At 38.4% G+C, this 23,433-nt stretch overlaps 1 protein-coding gene across 1 annotated transcript in view; it reads left to right on the forward strand.

Annotated features, from left to right (window-relative positions):
- The window catches only part of LOC132224455 (cytochrome b-245 heavy chain), a 35,282-nt gene extending 19,034 nt beyond the window's left edge, over positions 1–16,248 (forward strand). Inside the window, exons 7-13 of the mRNA XM_059679653.1 lie at positions 490–619; positions 3,148–3,240; positions 6,181–6,434; positions 7,285–7,447; positions 8,809–8,955; positions 12,024–12,148; positions 13,600–16,248. Of these exons, the coding sequence (XP_059535636.1) occupies positions 490–619; positions 3,148–3,240; positions 6,181–6,434; positions 7,285–7,447; positions 8,809–8,955; positions 12,024–12,148; positions 13,600–13,726 (1,039 nt within the window). The 3' untranslated portion in view covers positions 13,727–16,248. The remainder of the gene's footprint in view (positions 1–489; positions 620–3,147; positions 3,241–6,180; positions 6,435–7,284; positions 7,448–8,808; positions 8,956–12,023; positions 12,149–13,599) is intronic.
- Positions 16,249–23,433: the final 7,185 nt, after the last annotated feature.

Consider the following 23,433-nt stretch of genomic DNA (forward strand, 5'->3'; position numbering starts at 1 on the left):
TCTTCTTCTTCTTCTTCTTCTTCTTCTTCTTCTTCTTCTTCTTCTTCTTCTTCTTCTTCTTCTCCTTCTTCTTCTTCTTCTTCTTCTTCTTCTTCTTCTTCTTCTTCTTCTTCTTCTTCTTCTTCTTCTTCTTCTTCTTCTCCTTCTTCTTCTTCTTCTTCTTCTTCTTCTTCTTCTTCTTCTTCTTCTTCTTCTTCTTCTTCTTCTTCTTCTTCTTCTTCTTCTTCTCCTCCTCCTCCTCCTCCTCCTCCTCCTCCTCCTCCTCCTCCTCCTCCTCCTCCTCCTCCTCCTCCTCCTTCTTCTTCTTCTTCTTCTTCTTCTTCTTCTTCTTCTTCTTCTTCTTCTTCTTCTTCTTCTTCTTCTTCTTCTTCCTCAAAAATCAATAAAAACATATCCTCAGGTGAGGATTAAATAAAATATGCTCAGACTGTCAAGAAATTTGCTTAATTTTCTGCTACTAAATGATCTGTACTTACATTTCCTCTCCAGGCGAATTGTACGTGGGCAGACTGCAGAGAGTTTGAAGAAGCACAATATAACAAAATGTTTTCGAAACATCTCAGATTGGGGAAAATCAAAGGACTGCCCAGTCCCTCAGTTCTATGGCAACCCTCCTATGGTATGTACAATTCATTGTTGCTATTACAGTTTCATTATCAAAATCTTCAAACTGTGTCTAAGAAATACATACAAATGTCTTGGAGTTTTCCATTATAAATGTCATGGAACAGTTAGAATGTTATAAGTATCTACTTTTTTTTCTACTGAAGTTAATATAGAATTATTTCTTAAAAAGTAAACTTTGCATTGGTCTTTTATGAACATCCTGATATAAAAATCAGAAAAGCATTGTTTTTAAAAGTGCTCTTTGGGTTTAAGAAGTTCTATCTTTTCTCTTTTGGATGTGCAGATCACAATAATACCAGTTAATGATTTTCAGAGGCATTCCATCATGAACTTAGTCGGGTAGCTTAGATAATCACCTATAAGGAGCTAAAAAGTAAAGCTTTTGGATTTGTGAAGGAAATCAATGAGGTGACACGTAAGGTTCCTGTTAGGCATCAGGAGGTCCTGTCAATGAGGCATAAAAAAGGTTGGACAGCCAGGTTCATACTAACATGCAATGGCATTGCATGGTACAGTGGGAGTGTGGCACCGGTGACAAAGGGGAAACATGCTGAAACATTTACTTTCTTTTGTGGGAGCTACAAAGAACTCCATTTTGTGTATTATTTATTTTTTATTTATTTCTGTTTTTTAATAATCACCCCAGGAGTGAGGATATTTTTTCCATTGATCCTTAGAGAGAGTGGAAGGGAAGAGGGAGGGGAGAGAGAGAGAGAGAAGGAAACATTGACATGAGAGAGACACATCGATTGGCTGTCTTCCACTCGCGCCCTGACAGGGACCCTGGGATGCAAACTGCAGCGGAGGTATGTGCACTTGAGTAGGAATCGAACTGGCAACCCTTTGGTCCGTGGGCCATCTCTAACCATTTAGCATACTAACCAGGGCCATTTTGTGTAAGCTTAATATCTCTGTTCTATAGAATTAGGAGTGGGCCCTGGGATGTTCATATCTTCCCCCCTCCCCACTTTGGAAAGCAGTATACATTATTGGTTATTATGCTAGCCATGTGTATGAAGCTAGCCAAAAAAAAACAACATTTGTATAGGGCTTCTGAGCAGAATTATTATTTTATCCTTAAGCCCAGTATAATATAATGGTAAATTTCTCATTCCATTTTCTCTTTTCTTTTTTTGTACTCTACTAGTATAGGACTACTCTTCCTTTAGACACAGCATGTTCTCTGAGACTTAACATCTTTACGCATCCTTGCTCAATACTGAAAGCAACCAGACACCTCAGTGAACTGCCCCAACTACCTTCAGACATCAACAGAAATTATAAAAAGGGAACTGTATTTCAGGTTCTCTTTATAGGCTAGGAGAAGGCACATATCCTTGAAGACAGCTGGAGTCAGAGTACTACTATCTTAACAGGCGTCTACCTCAGAGGAGTTTCTGGGTTTTGAGGGATATTAGAGGCAATGTCCAAGACTTGGCTCCATTCAATGGAGCTCCATGGTGGCTCCCAATAAATACTTAAATGGTCCCAGACTGTTTTAAAAACCTGTGCCATGAAAACAAAGTCCAGAAACAGAACAATACTGACTTTTGGGGTAGATACTCTTCAACTGTGGCTAGAGAGGGGAACATTTAGGTGATATTGCCTTCTAAAACTCTTTGCTACTTCAGGTATTAAACTAGGTGCTTTCAACTTCCAATAAAAAGTTTCTAAAAAATTTAATAGAAAGATCATATGTGAAAATATGAGAAGCATTTCATGGTTTTATTTCCTTCTTGGAATCCATTCTGGAATGTCATCTTTTAGGTGCTATTGCCTTCTAAAATTCTTTACTACTTCAGGTAATAAGCTAGAAACCTAACTTACTGAGTCCCAGAATGGATTTGTCTGGCATAAATGTTTTCATATAGCCAACAGTGCTATAAGGTAATTTTAGTGTTCTGCAACACCACCAATTCTGACAAGAGGGGAATCTAAAAAAAAATCTGAAAATCTTTGGGTATGTCCCTATTCAGCAAGTGCATTGCATAGTTCCTAGGAACTTACCAGGATATTGAAGAAACAGTTAAATTCTTACAAAAAATTTCCCATCTTGCAAAAGAATACATTTTGACTACTTAACAATTGAAGGCATTTGCAATATTGCATTAAAAATACGGTGTTGCTGAAATGCTATCTTTTAGAGAAATGTTAATTCTGAAACCAACCTTGCTCTGCTGTAGGGTTATTGCAACTGCTGTTGCAACACTAGGAGGAAATCCCATTCTTGTGCACAGTTCCTCTTTGGAAAGTTTCATACTGTAGATATGAAACTTCATGGCCTTGCACAGCTCCACAATATGATCTTGGAGAATGTTCATTTTTACTGGCTCAGTTTTAAATTTAATTTTAGATGTTTTTATGCATTCTGTTGTAGAACACATTTACTAATATAAATTATTTTTAAAGCCTACAAAGATTGATTATCTTGACTTCTAAAATGTTTTGTCTCCGTGAATCTTTTATTACCTATCACCCCATAACACATCCCTTTCTAAAAATCTTTCTTTCTGATTACAGACTTGGAAATGGATAGTGGGTCCCATGTTCCTGTACCTCTGTGAAAGGCTTGTACGATTTTGGCGATCTCAGCAGAAGGTGGTCATCACCAAGGTATTAGCTGGTTTAGAAATTACTAATAGAATCTAACGATAGCATGGAAAAATCTACCCAAGTTCCCTATATCATTGGTCAGAGCTCTTTTTTATTCATTTTTTTAAAAAAGCTTAGAGCAGAGAGATGACCTAGTTAATTTCAATGCACTTAGCTTGATAATCAAATGGTTGGGCCTTTTAACTGGATAAACTAGAAGTTCACATTTTCTGTTGAAAAATGAACCCAAATATTTTGTGGAAATAAATATGGTGTGTGTATGTGTGTGTGTGTGTGTGTGTGTGTGTGTGTGTGTGTGTGTAGAGGGGAGGGACATAAAGTGATAATGTGATTAGTTAAGAGTGGAGAAACAAGAGGAGTTCAAAAAGGCATACATTGAGCCTTAAAATAGTCAGATGCCAAAAGAACCAGGGAACTTTGGTTGAGGTTGAGATAGCTTCCTATGTCCCTTTACCTCCTTTTCTGTGCTTTGTATGTGATCATAGACTAAAAAATTAAAGTGCCCTCCCCCCAAAAATAAAGTACCTAAAGTCTTAAGCAAGTTACTAACTAAACTGCATCAAGAATTGAGTCTCCTAGCTTCAAGTATATAGTGGCTTTCTCCCCAATAATCTATGCTGTTTCTCATCATTACATAAATAAATAATATCCAGCTATAGAAATATAAACTTCTTATTATTGTTTCAGGAAACACCAGACAAGACTATTTGAAATATATATTGATTTCAGAGAGAGGAAGGGAGAGGGAGAGAGAATCATTGATTGTCTGCCTCCTGCATGGCCCCTGTCCCCTGACCCACTAGGGATACAATCCCCAATCTGGGCATGTGCACTGACCAGGAATTGATCCCTGACCTACTGGTTCATAGGTCGATGCTCAACCACTGAGCCACACTGGCTGGGCAGAAAAGACTATTTTTATCAAATAAAATTTAATTAAATTCACTTCAGTTCAAAAATATTTACCAAAAACACTACTATGGCTTATTTTTGCAATATTCACAAATTCTTTCTGTCCTTCACCCTAACTTTTCTTTCTTGTCAACTAAGGAAGGTCATAGTAAAGACAGTCCATCTGGCATTAGAAATCTGAAAATACAAAAAGCCACAAAAGTTCTTCTTTTATGATATTTATATTGTACTATCAGAAAAATCCCACAGATCAAAAGAGCTACCTCAAAATTTCCCTTACTAGACTAGGACCAACAAAATAAATGTTTCCCTTAAACATATTTCTATGGCAAAAATTATTTTCCTTTGAAGAAAATAGATACTCATTTTCTTCTCATATAAACATACATAAGAAACAATGCATGATCTATAAGTATTCCAGTCATAAAGCTGTCCCCTAGTACATTTTATTAAATTCAATCCTAATTTTGCCTGTGGTAGCAAAATTGCTATATGATAAAAATTTGTTTCACCACACAATATTACAACATGGTAAACATAATTTTCAAAATAGTCTTTATAAATTTTTATTTTCTGTTTTCAAAATGAAACTTTATAACTCTATTTCAGTGATGAAGGGAAGTTGGTTACAGCTTTATCATGTAAGATCTATTTAAATCACAAGTTTCAAAATGTTTGGCAATTTTTATTAAAAGGACTTCCCATTCTATTCTTCCTCACTGGTGAAAAGAAAAGCTCAGCAAGATTAGTCAACATTGGGAAACTGCTATTTTTTTCTATTGATTTTTCTTTCCTTGTATATCTCCCTTTTTAAAAAATTTTGTTTTATTGCTTAAAGTATTACAAAGAGTATTACATATATCTCCTCCCCCCCCCTTGACATTCCCCAGGCCTCCCCTACCCCCCAGTGTCTTATGTCCATTGGTTATGCTTATATGCATGCATACAAGTCCTTCAGTTGATCTCTTACCCCCCCTTCCCTCCTCCTAACCCTCCCCAGCCTTCCCGCTGTAGTTTGACAGTCTGTTCAATGCTGTTCTGCCTCTGTATATCTCTTGTTTGTTTTTAGTTGTACATATGAAGTCCTTCTAGGTTTTTCAGGAATCGTCAAAGAAACAATATATTACTTTCTGTATTAAAATGAAAGCTTTCTATTGTGTTCTATTTTTTAAAATTGTTTACTAACTCACCAATTGATGTGCATTTGTACTGTTTCCCATTTTTTTTTTGCTATTATAAACAAAGATGTTATCAACTTCCATGTATACGGATTGATGGCAACAGGTAGGTAGGGCCTGGCTTTGAGAAAGATAGATAGTGTATTCCTCAAATAGGGAGAAATGTAGAAACAATGCCTGGAGTCAGACAGGTTTGAGGTGTGACTCAGGACAAAGGCAGATAAACACAGTTAGTCTTGGTTTGGGAGATGTTGCTATAACACACCAATAGGGTCTTCTTTCTCTTCTATCCAGATGCTAAGGCTCTCATTCCCTGGGGAGACAGGAAGACTGAGCAGGAAACCATCTCTTCTTTCTGTTTCTAGCCCCTGCCTTGCCTTCTTAAAGAACAAATATGATAATAAGCTGGTTCTTAGGTTCAATTCCCTTGTAAGACTCTGAGCCAGAAAGCTACATGTAGAAGGTTTATTGGAACATGTTCTCTGGAGATGAACCTGTCAAAGAAAAGAAAGGCAAGATTGGGAGAGGAAAAAGCTGACCCTAAATATGGTTGCAATTGCAGTCTCAGATGATCCTGCAGAGAGTGCTGGAGTTAGTATGTCCCCTTGGAGTTGTCCCAAATTGAGGAGAGGGGCCAAGCCTCTCTTCTCAGGCATCAGCTCATCATTGGTCATGGGCTACAACTGAGGGCAATGCCCAATGAGAGAGATATCTGCTGCAGGAAATGCTGTGTTGGCCCTGAAGAAAGAACCTGGGTGTGGCATCTTAGTTCAGCCCTTTATACATACAGACACTGAAAAGGCAAGTTTTGGGGAAAGTGTAGTTTTCAGAGATATGTTTTGTTCCTTAGGTGGTGACTCATCCTTTCAAAACCATCGAGCTACAGATGAAGAAGAAGGGATTCAAGATGGAGGTGGGACAATATATTTTTGTCAAGTGTCCCAAGGTGTCCAAGCTGGAATGGCACCCTTTCACACTGACCTCTGCCCCTGAGGAAGACTTTTTTAGCATCCATATCCGCATTGTTGGGGACTGGACAGAGGGACTGTTCAATGCTTGTGGCTGTGATAAGCAGGAGTTTCAAGATGCCTGGAAATTACCTAAGTGAGTACAAAGCACATATAACAAAGGCATATGAGTTCAGGAAAAATGACACTAAATAGCTCCTCTCCCCCCCATCTCTCACTATCTCCTGAGTCTGACAAAACACACAGGTTCTACAAATATAGGTAGCTATCTCTATGTTCCCCATTTTTTTGTGTGTGGTGTATTTGTGCATATATTCATAAATCTTATGTGAAAGGTAAAATATTTGAATCAAATATGAACATTCCCAAATTCCTTTCAATATATAAGGATCAAGGCCAAGGTATATTAACCTAACAAGCAAACATATTATACTAAAGATGTTCTTAAAATACAATTGGTGCATGTTATTTGAGGGTAAATGCCATATATCATTCATTTTACCTCCTTCTCCCCATATGCCTAACATGGTATTAGGCACTTAGTGGATGCTGAAGAAAAGTTTGTTGAATAACTCAATGAATACACAGATGAAAATGGACAAATTAAAGCTACAAGAGGTTTTGATGTAGAAATTTCTCACTTTATTTCAATGCACAATATAAGCAGAAATTTCAAGCATGGGACACCCTGACAAGAAATACAGACATGTGTGTATGTGGGGAGGTTATGGGTAAAGGGGATGAGGAGATGAACAAACTACCTTTGAGAATTAGCAAATGTTTTCAGTAAGTTAACAATTCCTCTTCATACTTCCAACTCCAATGTTCATACTAAGTTGGTTACTTGAAAGTTGTTTCACAAAATAAAGTGCTCCATATCCTGGTTTGAAGTGACATATTGCACACCCCTAGGAATAATGTGTGACCCATCACACTCTGAAGAGTAGAATATGTCTGTAACCGTCTCCTCTTATGCTTCCCTCCAGGATAGCTGTTGACGGGCCCTTTGGCACAGCCAGCGAAGATGTGTTCAGCTATGAGGTGGTGATGTTAGTGGGAGCAGGGATTGGGGTCACACCCTTTGCATCCATTCTCAAGTCAGTCTGGTACAAATATTGCAATAATGCCACCAATCTGAAGCTCAAAAAGGTAGGTCCCATTATTGTTCAGAAGGCTTGGAGCATTCATCACACTCTGACAAGTAAAGTCTGAGAGAGTCTTCGTGGCTGAGGGTGGCAGAGACCAAGGGAAGTGTAGGCCCTTGGTATACTGTATTTGTATATTACTATATAGAATAGTATATCACAAGAAATTTGGAAGAAAGAAAGTTGGGGTAGAGAGAAAGTATTTACAACCCCAATCCAATAGCTGTCCTTTTTGTATATTCTCTTTCAATATTCCCCACATTTACATATTTTTAGAAAATTGTAAATAATTCAGATGTCCAATTTCATGTCCTGGTTTTCTAGAAACAGTGTTTTTCTGTGTTGCTGCCGGCTTTCAGTAATCATTTTAATGATTCCTTCATGTTCCATTGAGAGGATATAGAATATTTTTTCTATCATCCTAGGTTAGTGATCAAGATCAATTTCATTTTCAGCCTCCCAATACTTTTGTTGCAGGAAGAGAGCAGGAGCCATGTTTTTCATATAACTTTTACTTTCTTAGGATAACTCTTCAGAATAAATTCCCAGAGGATTTTGTTCGTCCCATGTAAATTTGGTTTCATTATATGATAAAGAACATCATTATTGAAACTTGAGGCATTTTAATAACCCTAGATATTACCGCTAATGGGAACATTAAGCTTATCATGACTTTTAGTTCTTCCCTTTTCCTATTTCCTATGTAAGGAAGGTTTGGGTAGAAATACTTTTTTCCTTAGGAACTCAGGAATGTCTGGTAGTAGAAGGCAGGGAATTGGTCCTGTGATTCAAGGTTCTACATTAGTCTAGATCAGCGGTTCTCAACCTGTGGGTCCCGACCCCTTTGGGGGTCGAATGACCCTTTCATAGGGGTCGCCTAAGACCATCGGAAAACACATATATAATTACATATTGTTTTTGTGATTAATCACTATGCTTTAGTTATGTTCAATTTGTAACAATGAAATTGTGGGTCACCACACATGAGGAACGGTATTAAAGGGTTGCGGCATTAGGAAGGTTGAGAACCACTGGTCTAGATTCTAGTGGTTTTTATGAGAGGAGATACAAGGGAATCCAGGGATTCTGGGAAGGGAAGAGCAGACCCAAAGAGAAAGAGGTGGGCTAATATTTTTTCTTAAACTTTGTATGTTTGAAGCCAAGCTATTCATTTACTGCCTTGCCAATGTGAAGGCCAGAGTGGGTTCATGTGAACTAGCTTTTCAAATCTCTAGAACTTTCTGAAAACTTCTTTCTAAACCTTTTGAGCAACAAGAAAAAGTTGGGAGGAGGAAAGTAATCCCTGGGTCAAGTCTGACAGGGCTTATTTAAATATAATCTGCTTTATGATCTGTCCTCTTTCAGATCTACTTCTACTGGCTGTGCCGGGACACCCATGCCTTTGAGTGGTTTGCAGACTTGCTCCAGCTGTTGGAGACCCAGATGCAGGAGAGGAACAATGCTGGCTTCCTCAGCTATAACATCTACCTCACTGGCTGGGATGAGTCACAGGTAAGGACAAGATCTGAAATTTCAGGTTCTTCCCACAGTGCCCAGGGCTTACTGACTTCCCTTTGGCTATTGAAGTGTCTTCTGCACTGTTTTTACTAAGAGCAGTTGATTGATTCTGGTGATTCAGCCCATTCACTCTCACTCAATATCCCCACACATTCAGACTGTTGAGATGATATTTTGAAGTTGATATCTGTGGAACAGATCAAAGCTAAGCTGCTGACAAGGAATAAAAGCCGAGACTGACCTTATAAGAGAAATGCTACCTCCCTAACCGGTTTGACTCAGTGGATAGAGCGTCAGCCTGCAGACTGAAAGGTCCCAGGTTCGATTCCGGTCAAGGGCATGTACCTTGGTTGCGAACACATCCCCTGTAGGAGGTGTGCAGGAGGCAGCTGATTGATGTTTCTCTCGCATCGATGTTTCTTTCTATCCCTCTCCCTCCCTCTCTGTAAAAAAAATCAATAAAGTATATTAAAAAAAAAGAGATGATTCTTAAAAAACAAAACAAAACAACAAAACAGCCCTGGTTAGAACGCCAGCCCGTGCACTTAAGGGTTGCATATTTATTTCCCAGCCCTGGTTGGGGTGTGCGTGGGAGGCAAGCAATTGATCTCTCTCTCTTCCTCTCTCTTTCTTCCTCCCTCACTAACCTCTCTCTCCTCATCCTCCTCCCTCAGCCCCCCTCCTTCCATTGTCCTTTAAAAGTAATAGAAGAAATATCCTCAGGTGAGGATTAACAAAAAAAAAACAAAAAACAAAACAAAAAAAAAAGAGAGAGAGAAATGCTACCACCGGAGGTCTCAAACAAGGTAGACCAGAGGATCCACAGGGTAATGAGAAGATAGTATTAGCTCTCTTTCTCTCTCTCTTTATATCTACACACATATACATACATATACTGTATATACCTTTAATTTTCAGTGTATGCATGTTTTATAATATACACAATACATATACTATGTGCCAGATATTCTTTTTTAAAAATACATTTTTATTTATTTCAGAGAGAGGAAAGGAGAAACATCCATGAGACAGAAACATTGATTGGCTGCCTCCTACATGTCCCCTGTTGGTGATAGAACCCACAACCGGGGCATGTTCCCTGACCAGGAATCAAACTGTGACACTCCTGGTGCATGGGTTGATGCTCAACCGCTGAACAACACTGGCCAGGCCCAAATATTGTTCTTAGAGTTGGTATAGTTTGTCTAATTAAATCCTCACAACAACCCTATGAATTAACCACTATTATTATCCACATTTCACAGATGAGGAAACCAAGGCCCAGAACAAGTTAGGTCATTTGTCCAAGGGCATCAAATTAGTAATTAGCAGAGTCAGAATGTTCCAGAGCAGCACTCTTAGCAACTTCTAGTAGTTTGCTATTAGCATTTGTAGATAAACCAAAATATATCTAACAAAGGTGTATATACACACATACATATATGCTACATATATGTATGTGTGTATATGTACGTATCCCCTCCCTCCAGGGACACTTAGCAATGTAAACATTCTATGATTCACAAAGACAACCCCTAACAACAAAGAATTATCTAGTCCTACATGACAAAAGAGCTTCAATTGAGAAACTCTAAAACAAGTTAATTCCAAGAGGATAGCATTTATAAATAAGCAAACATTAATGACTTGCATGGAAACAGCATAAGCTGTCACTCTGAGAGGAGAGCTACAGCAAGAGTCTGCTTATTCCTGACCAGTGTCTCAGTGGCTCCTCAATCCTGGCCATCTTTCCAATGCACGATGTACCTTGAAAATTGACTTTTTCTCATTTGGGTTTTGGCATATTGTTTAGCATGGATTCCCTGAGTCTTAGAAAAGTCTTGTTGCAAATGGGCCAGGGACACATGACTGTGAAAATTGCTAGTCAAAAAAAGTGGTTTCAAGATGCAACTTCTGCAATTCAAAAACAAAACAAAACAACAACAACAACAAATACTTGATAAAAATGAAACCCAGGAAAAAAATCTATAATATAAAAATTGCTTTGCAGTTTTGATATTTAAAAAGCCAGATACAGTTTTTGATGGGAAATTTATTTGTATTGAAAAAGAATTATTTTGCTTTGCAAAAATAGTCTCTACAGTTTTATTAAAACAAGTAACCACCCTTTTTACCTCATTCATCCCCGGCCCAGATAATTTAAAATCTGATTTAATTTTAAAATAAATTTAATTAGCTACTTTTATGAAAAATATCTGTGTTCAAACTGAAGCTCCCTAGAATGGTAGCAGAAGTCAACACAAACACACACACATATACACACAGACTTGCTTTATTTGATGTCTCATGATGTTATCAAAATATGAGTGCATTTTAGTCAAAGATTGTTTTAGTTCTTAGTGATTCCCCTAAAGAAGAGGGAGTGGAAATATATTAGTGCAAATGAAGAAAGTCATAGAGCAGATGAGACACAGAACCAAAAGAAAAACAAGTGAGACAAAGAATTTGAATCCTACCTACACTTCAAAGACTGAATCAAATGCTGCCACCCTGAAACCATCCTATAGCCTCCCACCCCAACTCCTTCCTTTCCTCTCATTGAGATGTTTGTGTCTCTTCTACAGCACTCATCATACCTTACTCTATAAATATGATTATTCATGTTGATACTTCAAGGTCTGCCCTCCTAGATTATAAATTGCATGAGGAGACCTAGTTTTTTCTTTTTTTTAAAAATCCTCACTAGAAGATATTTTTTCCATTAATTTTTAGAGAGTGGAAGGGAGGGAGGAGGGGGAAGAGAGAGAAATATCCATGTGAGAGACACACTGATTGGTTGCCTCCCTCATGAGCCCTGACCAGGACCAGCAATTGAACCTGAACCCTTGGTTACATAGGCCGACACTCTAACCATTGTGCAACCGGCTAGGGTTGGTCAACTTTTCTATCTTCTACCCTACAGCATGTTTTTCTCCAAATATATATATATATATAAATTTGTCCTTGCTTTGTGAGATATGTAAATATTTCAGAAAAAAAGAAACACGTTTTTACAGCATGTCTTTTTTTTTTTTTTTCTGAATTCATTTGCTATCCTGCAGGCCAATCACTTTGCTGTGCACCATGATGAAGAGAAAGATGTCATCACAGGCTTGAAACAAAAGACTTTGTATGGACGGCCCAACTGGGATAATGAGTTCAAGACAATTGCGAGTCAACACCCAAAGTAAGGCATTTCCTGCTTTAAGGTGTTCTTGAGGTTTGTGGTCTGTCTAAAAGCAGCAGCTCCCAAATATGGTTATATTTGTATATTGAAAATGAAACTACCCAGATTCCTATATTTACACCTAATGGAAGGTTCTACATATCTTTGACTTCAAGATAAGTCTTTCAATCACATCAAAATTACCTGGAGAGTTATTAGAAACAAAGATTCTCAGGTCCCCACCTTGGACATTTTGAATCCTGCTCCTCCCAAGTAGGACCATAAGTTGGTTCTTTTCTTTCACCTTCTAAATTTCACTAGTGTCTCTACTTCTTTTAATTCAATACAATTTATACATGTTATAAAGGAGACACTGTCCCCACTTTCAGTTTTAGCTTTTGGGTCTAAAATCATAAATTGACAGACATCCCAATGTCCTTTCTGCCCTTACTAAAGCTTTAGCCATCAGGAAACTTTGAAGGGATCCTTTATCTTGTTGGAATACATTATAAACTCAAGAAATCTCTGCAAATATACCCTTAAGGTGATTGCTTACATTTTAATGAGCATATGAATCACTCAGATGATATTTTCAAAATGCAGGTACTGATTTTAGTAGAACTGGGGAAGGGCCCAAGAATCTGTATTATTAAAAAGCTGTCACTGAGGCTATTGGTCTGAAACCACGTCTTTCAGGGATTCAGACTCTCAAATATAGAGAGATAAAGCTACACCAAGCTGTGGGCGGAGTTGGTGTACTTAAGAGTGGACTTGTTCTTGATTTCAGGATGCTGGGGAGGGTTGGGAGGACACAGAGCCCTGAAGGGAAGTAGCTCACAGACTCACAAATTCATCACGATTTTTTCTGTGGTAGAGGTTTCCATAAACCTTGCTTAAATGTGTTAGGTGGCTCAGGAGGTGGCGTAGGAAATAAAAAGAGCCGAGTCAATCAGAAAAGAAAGAAAAGGCAAGATTTTATTTTGTGTTCCCGGGCGACCCACAAAACCCAAAGACAGGACCAGTGGATTCGCACCAACAGGGAAGGCGGGTTTCTTTTTATGCAGGTGTTTAATGAGGGGCGGGGGCATGAGCTGAGGAAGTCCCGCCGCAGGAGTCCCTAGGGTATTCAGGAAGGAGTCAGTATCTGTGTGGGGTCGTCGTGGATACCAGGGAGGAGCCAGTATCTGTGTCTGGCATGCTGATCTGTTAGAAATTCCAGAGAGGGTCCATTATCTCGTCACGCATCTGCATGCATCTGATCCTAGGCTCCCTCATTTTAGTATCCTGTTGCCTTCACAAACAGGGCTGAGCAGCTCTCCCATGGGGCAATCTAAACTCAACCATTTGTGGAAAAGACAAAGGAGCAGAGGGGCTCTTCCCTGAGGCCTAAAATCATTTGGAAATCCCCCTAGGTTCTGTGTAATCTATGGCATCCCAAAACCTGAAACTGTCTTTTCTTTCTTTCCCCAAAGTACCAGAATAGGAGTTTTCCTCTGTGGACCTGAAGCCTTGGCTGAAACCCTCAGTAAACAAAGCATCTCCAACTCTGAGTCTGGCCCTCGGGGAGTGCATTTCATTTTCAATAAGGAAAACTTCTAATTGGTTTCTTTCATGAGAAAATAAATGTGGGTTATACTGTTGAATGTCCAAATAGTGCTAGCTGGTTATGTAAGTTCCCCCTTAAAAAAATGGAGAAAAAGAAATTCTAATGTGAAAGTTTTCCCTGAAAGGAATGTCAAATTGTTTGATTGTAATAATTTGCATTTGAATGGGGCTTTCTAGTTTTAAGACCACTTTTACAAACATTATTTTTTTCTGTCACTCATGCCAGAGAAAGGTAGGGCAATGATTCCTGGAGTTAGTTTTTAGGATAAAAAACAAATGGGGACTCAAATGATGAAGTAACTTCCCGAAGGTTATGAAGCTGAGATGCATCTGACTCCAGATTTGGTATTCTTCCCACAATACCAGTCTACCTGGAAATGGGTTTGTATATTTCCCAAAAGGAGAAGCAAACCAGAAAGTAGCTATTCATTTTCCATTTTGTATCATCTTTGTTCTCATTATTGTCATATGGAAGGAAATATTATGTGCTGACACATTTAACATGAATGTGTCAGTGTTAGATTTTTAACATTAACATTAAAAATTTAACATTAACAGGATTGACAGGACTGACAACATTAACAGGATTGACATTTGTTCATACTTCAGTTTACCAATAGATCATATTAATTGTGTCAGATATTCTTCTTACAAAAGAATATTAGAGTAACTGAAATTGATGTATTACCCAACATATACAATCATGCTTGGCGCAGAGTAGATATTCAATGAAAATCTGTTGAATGAATGAATGAAAAGACATTTAGAACCATATAATGACAGGGTAGAATTAATTTAAAGCCTTAAACAGAATTCTCTAAGGAAATAACTTCTGTTACTCTTATAGGCCAAAGGAACATGATGCTCCTGAAGGTAGGGAACAGGCTAAGGATAATAACCAATAGGGTGTCCTGGAGGTTCCCTCACATTCATATTTGAAGCATGGAGAGAAGGTAGATGGAGGCAGAGAACGGACCTTCTACTGTAACTCAGGCTGGCTTCTCTATTCTCTAGTCTTGCTGTCTGTGTTATGAAAGAAATGCATACTTGAAAGGATCTCCCCCAATCATCACTTGTGAATTTAAAATTAAGTATTGTGATAAATATGTATCTGAATGTCCATCTGCTTTAAATAGCATCACCCCTTGCTTTACTTAAATACTCACATACAAAAAATGGTTCTTATTGTGTGACTAATGATTTATTGTTTTATCATCATCACCATGAAATTTATATCCTAGAAACTAAAATACCCAGTTTATTGTGTAGGTATTGAATTCACACTCAATAGAATGTTCTCCATATCTATGTGTTCAAAAGAGAGTCTCTAAATCATTGTTAATATGTCCAGAAACATTTTTCTTTTTCTTACAACTGCTCTTATAGCTGTTAACTAAAAAGTTTTCTTGGCCCAACCCTCTGGAGCCACAGATATTTAGAATTATTCAACTTCAGTAAGGAGGAAGAAAGAGAAGTAAGCAGGGGGAAGGGCAGAAGACAAGGTATGGAATAAATGGGCAGGAAGGAGGAAAGAGAATAGAAGAATGAGAGAAAGCTAAAAAGGTAAAAGGTTAGGGTAGGGGAAAGGGACCTCACATTGCTCAGTTTCTACCCCAGACTTAAAGTCTTCTATGTACTGAATGTAAGTGAAGGAAGCATGCACATATTCATTTTATTTTGATTACATATGATATTGAATATGAAATTCTTATTACAAATTTTGATGTGAGTGAGTATATTCAGGGTACTGGGATGAACTAGTAAGAACTCAGATTTTCTTTTGGGTTCTCAGGATGACCAGGACACTAACAAGTCAGGTCTGCTGCTGGTATGTCATCTTCCCAAAATGTCCCAGGAAAGTTTCCACATAGAGAAATGTAGGTCCAGCCTGCTCACACTGCATGCCAAGTATCAGTTCATTCATTTAACAAATTTTTATTGTGCTATTACAATGACTCTGGCTCTATCTTCCTGTTTTCAATTCTTGATACCAAGTGTGAGGAAAGGGGGAACCACACTTATATGGAGTCTGGGACTCTTGGCTACCACTAATCTATTTTGACATAAATAAAACCAACTCCATTTGTTGCTCTGAAAATGTTTTTCCCTTTGGCACTATAAAGGGTTTTCTCCCTTTGGCACCAACATGGTTACCAAAATCGAGAAATCTGTCCTGTGTTATGCTGGTTATGAGATTTTTAAAGATGAGTATAAAAGTGTTTGTCATTTTGAGAGCTTTCTTCTTCATGCTTCTTCCAAGCCACCAGTGCATCTTTTTTTTTTTTTTTTAATATTTAGTATTTAGCATTTAGTAACAATTACTGAGAGAATGACTAAGCAGTGTTTTAATCTCAACATTCTAAAGGCTTTTCTTAGTTCTTTCGTTTTTGCAATATTGCTTTTATGAAATTTGGATGCTTGTAGGTATGGTATGTGATTATCCTGGGGGTCCCTGGGAGATAATTCTTAGGAAGAACTATTAAAACTGTACTCGATATTAAAATTAATGAACTCTTTTGGTGTCTGTGTTGTTGATCTTTGTGTTAAAGGTTGGACTCAGATAGTAAAGATTTCTTTTCTTCCACAGTAGAGTTGAGATTCCCTGTGTTTTTGTATATGTCATGCCAAAAACTGCACAATTTATGGATTGGGAAGGGAAAACTGAGTATAGAGTTCTGTGCTACTGTCCTGGTGACCATCACATCACTGGTATAAGGAACAAGGAATCATCACCTCACATCAGAATTTAAAAGGCAAAGAAGCCCTAGCATAAGACCTCTTTTTTTTTTTCATTTCCTCTTGGGTTCTAACTATGTAATTAAGTGTCATCAAATCAGATTGTTAATATCCTATCTAATAAAAGAGAAACATGGTAATTAGTGTACAACCGCTACCCTTCCCATTGGCTAATCAGGGCAATATGCAAATTAACTGCCAGCCAAGATGGCGGCCAGCAGCCAGGCAGCTTAAAGTGAACATGAGACTTGCTTGCTTCAGTGACGGAGGACTCCAACGTTCCCCGCCTGCCTTGCCAGCCTCTGAGCTTGCAGTTTGAACCATAGTTACAAATATAGAAGCTAAACAAAACCCCACTGGGCTTTCAGCGAGCCGGGATCTCAGAGCTGGAGTTGATAGAGAGTTTCGATTATAGAATGCAAACAAACCAGATACCTGCTTTCAGCAGCAGAGGCCTCAGAGCTGGAGCCAGAGTTAAAGCTGGCCCAGAATAAAAAGAAAAAAGAAAAAAAGGAGCAGTTGGGAGCTTCAGTCACCCGCCAGCCTGAAAACAGCCATCATCCCCTCACCCAGGCTGGCCAGGCACCCCAGTGGGGACCCCCACCCTGATCCAGGACACCCTTCAGGGCAAACCAGCCAGCCCCCACCCGTGCACCAGGCCTCTATCCTATATAGTAAAAGGGTAATATGCCTCCCAGCACCGGGATCAGCAGAGCTGCGAGGCCTCCCAGCACCGGGATCAGCGGAGCCGCGAGGCCTCCTGGCACCAGGATCAGCGTGACAGGGGGCAGCGCCCAAACCCCCTGATCCCCCTGCGGCTCTGTGTGTGACAGGGTGTGGTGCCCCAACCCCCTGATTGGCCCTGCTCTGTGGGTGATAGAGGGCGGTGCCCCCCGCCCCCACGGGCCCTGCTCTGTGTGTGACGGGGTAGAGCCATAACCTTCCCATCGGCCCTGCCCTGAGTGTGACAGTGGCGGCGCCCCAACCCCCTGATCCGCCCTGCTCTGTGTGTGACAGGGGGCGCTGCCCCAACTCCCCTATTGGCCCTACTCTGTGAGTGACAGGGGGAGCTTCTCAACCCCCTGATTGGCCCTCCTCTGTGCATGACAGGGGGTGGCGCCGCAACCTCCCCATCGACCCTGCCTTGAGTGTGACAGGGGGCGGTGCCCCAACCCCCCAATCGGCCCTACCCTGAGCGTGACTGAGGGTGGCATTGCAACCTCCTGATCCGCCCTGCTCTGTGCATGACAGGGGGTGGCGCCCTGACTCCCCACTCGGCCCTGCTCTGAGCCCAACCAGGGGCTGCACCTAGGGATTGGGCCTGCCCTCTGCCACGGGGGAGCAGGCCTAAGCCAGCAGGTCGTTATCTCCCGAGGGGTTCCAGACTGCAAGAGGGCACAGGCCGGGCTGAGGGACCCCTCCTCCCCCCCGAGTGCACAAATTTTTGTGCACCGGGCCTCTAGTATATACATATGGTTCTGTGTTGGCCATTGTTCTAAATGAGTCAACCAGTTACAATCTCCGCTGTCCAGGAAATGGATAAAGGCATAGGCATATATTCCTGTGGGAGTCAGCAAATTCTGCCATGGTGGCTAAGGACATTACCTGAAACAAGTGTTAATAATAGAAATAGCTAGCTAACATTTAGCAAATATCTTCTACTATGTCAAACATTTTACATACACTTCAGCTAATCACTCAGGACACTGCAAGGTAGTCATTTTATCCCAATCTTGTTGATAAAAAGCCAGTCTACGAAATCTAACACTGATTCAAACTATCATTTAGTTTACAGTCATATATAGGTGACACTGTATCCTCAGTGTATTAGAAGGTAGGTATTGACAGTCTGTCTTGTTATTGGTGGTATGAAGTTTAATCACCAGATTTCTCTGTTATAAATGTAAAGGTATTATTTTACTTTTGTAACTAGTAAGTAATGTTTGGGGAATATTTTGTGATGATAAAAATATCATTTTCTCCAATAACTTTTTACCCAGTCATTTTAGCACATAAAATTATATCATCTGCAAACAAAGATAATTTTACTTCTTCCTTTTTGATTTCATGCTGCTTATTTATTTTTCTTATCTGATTGCTTTGGCTAGGACTTCCATTACCATGTTAAATAGGAGTGATGACAGTGAGTACTTTTGTCTTATTTCTGATTTTAAAAGAAAAGCTTTAAATTTTTTACCATTGAGTATGATGTTAGCTGTTGGCTTGTCATATATGGCCATTATTATGCTGAGGTATGTTTCTTCTACATCCATTTTGTTGAACATTCTTATCACGAAAGGATGCTATTTTTTGTCAAATGCTTTTTCTGCATCTATTGAGAAAATCATATGATTTTTATCTTTCTGTTAATGTTGTGTATCACCTTTGTGGATTTGTATATGATGAACTATCCTGCATCTCACCAATAAGTCTTACTGGACAATAGTGTTATAGTGTATAATCTTTTTACTGTGCTATTGAATTTGATTTGCTAGTATTTTGTTGGGAATTTTTGCATCTATATTCATTAGGGATATTAGCTTATATTTTCTTGTAGTTTCATTATCTAGATTTGGTATCAGAAAAAGGCTAGCCTTGTAAAATGAGTTTGGGGGTGTTTCTTCCTCTTCAATTTTTGCAAGAGTTTGAGAAGGATTGGCATTAATTAGTCTTTAAATGTTTGGTGGGATTCACCAGTGAAACCATCTGGTCCTGAGTTTTCTGTTGAGGGGTTTTTTGATTACTGATTCAATCACCTTATTCTTTTTTGATCTCTTCAGATTTTCTATTTCTTCGGTCTGGGTAGGTTATATGCTTCTAGGAATTTATCCATATCTTCTAAGTTATCCAGTTTGTTGACATATAATGGTTCATAGTATTCTCTCATGAACCTTTTTTTTTTGTATTTCTGTGGTATCAATTATAATGTCTCCTCTTTAATTTCTGATTTTGTTTATTTGAGTCCTGTCTCTTTTTATTTGAATTTGAGCTAAAGGTCAATTTCAGTTATCTTTACCAAAAACAAAACAAAACAAAACAAACCTGTTAGTTTCACTGATTTTTTAATATTTTTTTCTGGTCTCCATTTTATTTATTTCTGCTCTGATTTTTGTTATTTCCTTTCTTCTGCTAACTTTGGGCTTAGTTCTTCTTTTTCTATTCCCTTGAGGTATAAAGTGAGGTTATTTGAGTTGTTTCTTAATGTCAGCATTTATTGCAATAAACTTCCCTTTTAGAACTGCTCTTGTAGCATCTCATAGATTTCAACATGTTGTGTTTTCATTTTTGTTTGGTTTGAGATATTTTTTTTATTTTCTGTTGGATTTCTTTTTCTAACCCATTTGTTGTTCAGGAGAATGTTGTTTAATCTCCACACAGTTGTGAATTTTCCAGTTTCCTCCTGGTTTTTTTGTTTGTTTGTTTCATACCACTATATTCAGAAAAGATACTTATGATTTCAATCTTCTTAAACTTGTTAAGACTTGTTTTGTGACCTATCCTGGAGAATATTCTGTGTGTACTTGAGAAGAATGTGCATCCAGCTGCTGTTGCATGGAATATTCTGTATATGTGTGTTATTTTTATTTGGTCTAAAGTATGGTTCAATTTCAATGTTTCCTTGCTGATTTTCTATTTGGATGATCTTTCCATTGTTGAGCGCGGGACATTGAAGTTTCAAATACTTTTATCTTATTTCTGTCTATTTCTCCCTTCAGATCTGTTAGCATATGCTTAATATAGTTAGGAGTACCAATGTTGGGTGCATTTATATTTAATTTATTATATTTGTTTACTCCTTATCATTTTATAATGTTTTTCTTTGTCTCTTGTTACCATTTTTGGCTTAATGTCTATTTTGTCTGATATATTTATAGTGACCCCTGTTCTCTTTTGGTTTTCACTTGCATGGAATATCTTTTTTCATCCCTTCACTTTGAATCTATATTTTTCCTTAAAACTGAAGTGAGTCCCTTATAGGCAGCATTTAATTATGTCTTTTTTCTTAATTTACCCATCCAGCTATTCTATGTCTTTTGATTGGAGAAGTCAATCCATTAACAGAGATATTATTGATAGGTAAGGACTTACTATTGCCATCTTTTAAAATGCTTTTTGGCCATTTTGTGGTTCCATTTTTCTTTACTTCCTTTCTTGCATCCTTCCTTTGTGAATGGATGATTTTCCATAGTGATATGCTTTGATTCCTTTTTCTTTATCTTTTATGTATATATTGTACATTTTTGTTTTGTGGTGCCCATGAGGCTTACATAAAACATCATATACATATAGTTTTTAGCTCACTGATTCTGTCTCCTGCTTGCTCAAGTCTACTGTAGAAGCTTTCTATTGAATTCGTTAGTTCATTCAGTATTCTTCAGCTCCAAATTTGTTTGATTGTTTTTGTGTTTTTTCTATGTCATTGTAGAACTTCTCATTTAGTTCTTGTATTGTTTTCCTGATATCATTAAATTATTTATCCATGTTCTCTTGTAGCTCTCTAAACATTTGTTGAATAATTATTTTGAATTCTTTGTTGGATAATTCCTGGATCTCCATTTTTTTTAGAGCAAGTTACTGAAGTTTTACTATATGCCTTTGATGGAAACATGTTTCCCTTATTCTTTATAATTCCTATAGCCATTCATATGAGTCTACACATTTGAAGAAGCAATCATTTGTCCAGACTTTATGGATTGAGTTTACTAAGGGAAGCTTTTCACCTGAGGATGGAGGCACATTGAATGACGTTGTGACCTTTGGCCCATGGTGTAGGGTGCCAAGTTTGCCAGTATAAGGCAGCACCAGGTCTGAAGAAGTTTGACATCTCTTCATCTCAGGACACTGGGGTCCACAGTATCAAAACTGTGTGGTCTTTGGTGAGCAAAACAGAAAATCTACAGTGACTGTAAGGGCTATTGGGGTCCTAAATGGACCTCCAGCTCTGTTAGCTGGGAATCATGGTAATCAATGGTGGGGGCCAGAGCTGGTGGTGTGCACACACTTGTCTATAGGGTGTCAGTTTCTAGTACCTATATAATGGGGCCAGTTTCAGACATCCTCAAAGTCACGGGAGCCAGGGCAGATAGCAAGGCCTGGGAACAACTATAGACTCACTAGCAGCTACAGAGGATATGACTATTTTTTAAACTTTTTTATTTATTGAATAAGGTATTACATATGTGTCTTTATAATCCCATTGCCCACCACCCCACACACACACGTGCTCTCACCCCCCTGTTGTCTGTGTCCATTGGTTGGGCTTATATGCATTCATACAAATCCTTTGATTGATATCTCCCTCTTATCCCCACCCTCCCCTAATTTCCCTCTGAGGTTTGACAGTCTGATCTATGTTTCTCTGTCTCTGGATCTGTTTTTGTTCATCAGTTTATGTTGTTCATTATATTCCATAAATGAGTGAGATCATGTGGTATTTATCTTTCTCTGACTGGCTTATTTCACTTAGCATAATGCTCTTCAGCTCCATCCATGCTGTTGCAAATGGTAAGAATTCCTTCTTTTTTACCGCCACATACTATTCCATTGTCTAGCTGTACCACAGCTTTTTAATCCACATATCTGCTGATGGGCACTTAGGCTGTTTCCAAATCTTAGCTATAGTGAATTGTGCTGCTATGAACATAGGGTTGCATATATCCTTTCTGATTGGTGTTTCTAGTTTCTTGGGATATATCCCTTGATGTGGGATCACTGGGTCAAATGGGAGTTCCATGTTTAGTTTTTTGAGGAACCTCCATACTGTTCTCCACAGTGGTTGCACCAGTCTGCATTCCCACAAGCAGCACACAAGGGTTTCTTTTTCTCCACATCCTCGCCAATACTTGTAGTTTGTTGATTTGTTGATGATAGCCATTCTGACAAGTGTGAGATGGTACCTCATTGTCTTTTTGTTTTGCATATCTCAGATAATTAGTGATGTTCAGCATGTTTTCATATGTCTCTTGGCCTTCCTTCTGTCTTCTTTCGAAAAGTATCTATTTAGGTACATTGCCCATTTTTTAGTTGGGTTGTTTACCTTCCTTTTGTTAAATTGTATGAATTCCCTGTAAATGTTGGAGATTAAACCCTTATCGGTGATAACATTGGCAAATATGTTCTCCTATGCAGTGGGCTTTCTTGTTGTTTTGTTGAGGGTTTCCTTTGCTGTGCAAAAGCTTTTTTATTTTGCTGTAGTCAAAATACACCAACATTTATTTATTTGTTTATTTATTTATTTTTTATTTTTGTTTATTTTTTCACTAGTTTCCATTGCCCTAGGAACAGTATCAGTAAAGAAATTTTTTTGGCATATATCTGAGATTTTGCTGCCTGTCGATTCCTCTAGTATTTTTATGGTTTCCCATCTTATGTCTCAGTCCTTTATCCATTTTGAGTTTATTTTTGTGTATGGTGTAAGTTGGTGGTCTAGTTTCTTTTCTTTTTTTTTTTTTTTTGCATGTATCTGTCCTATTTTCCCAACACCATTTATTGAAGAGACTGTCTTGACTCCATTGTATGTTCATGCCTCCTCTGTCGAATATTAATTGGGCATAATGGTTTGGGTCAATTTTTGGGTTCTCTATTCTATTCCATTGATCTATATGTCTGTTCCTGTGCTAGTACCAGGCTGTTTTGACAACAGTGGCTTTGTAATACAGTTTGATATCTGGTATTGAGATCTCACCTACTTAATCCTTTCTCAGGATTGCTGTAGCTATTACAGGTCTTTTTTTATTCCAGATAAATTTTTGAGGAGTTCGTTATAAGTCTGTGAAATATGTCATTGGTATTTTAATGGGGATTGCATTGAATCTATAGGTTGCTTTGGGTAGTATGGACATCTTGATTATGTTGATTCTACCAATCCATGAACACAGTATGTTATTCCATCTGTTTATGTCTTCCTCTATCTCTTCTTTCAGTGTCCTGTAGTTTTTCGCATATAGGTCTTTTGCCTCCTTAGT

This window comes from Myotis daubentonii, chromosome X (assembly GCF_963259705.1).
Source record: "Myotis daubentonii chromosome X, mMyoDau2.1, whole genome shotgun sequence".
NCBI classification, from domain to species: domain Eukaryota; kingdom Metazoa; phylum Chordata; class Mammalia; order Chiroptera; family Vespertilionidae; genus Myotis; species Myotis daubentonii.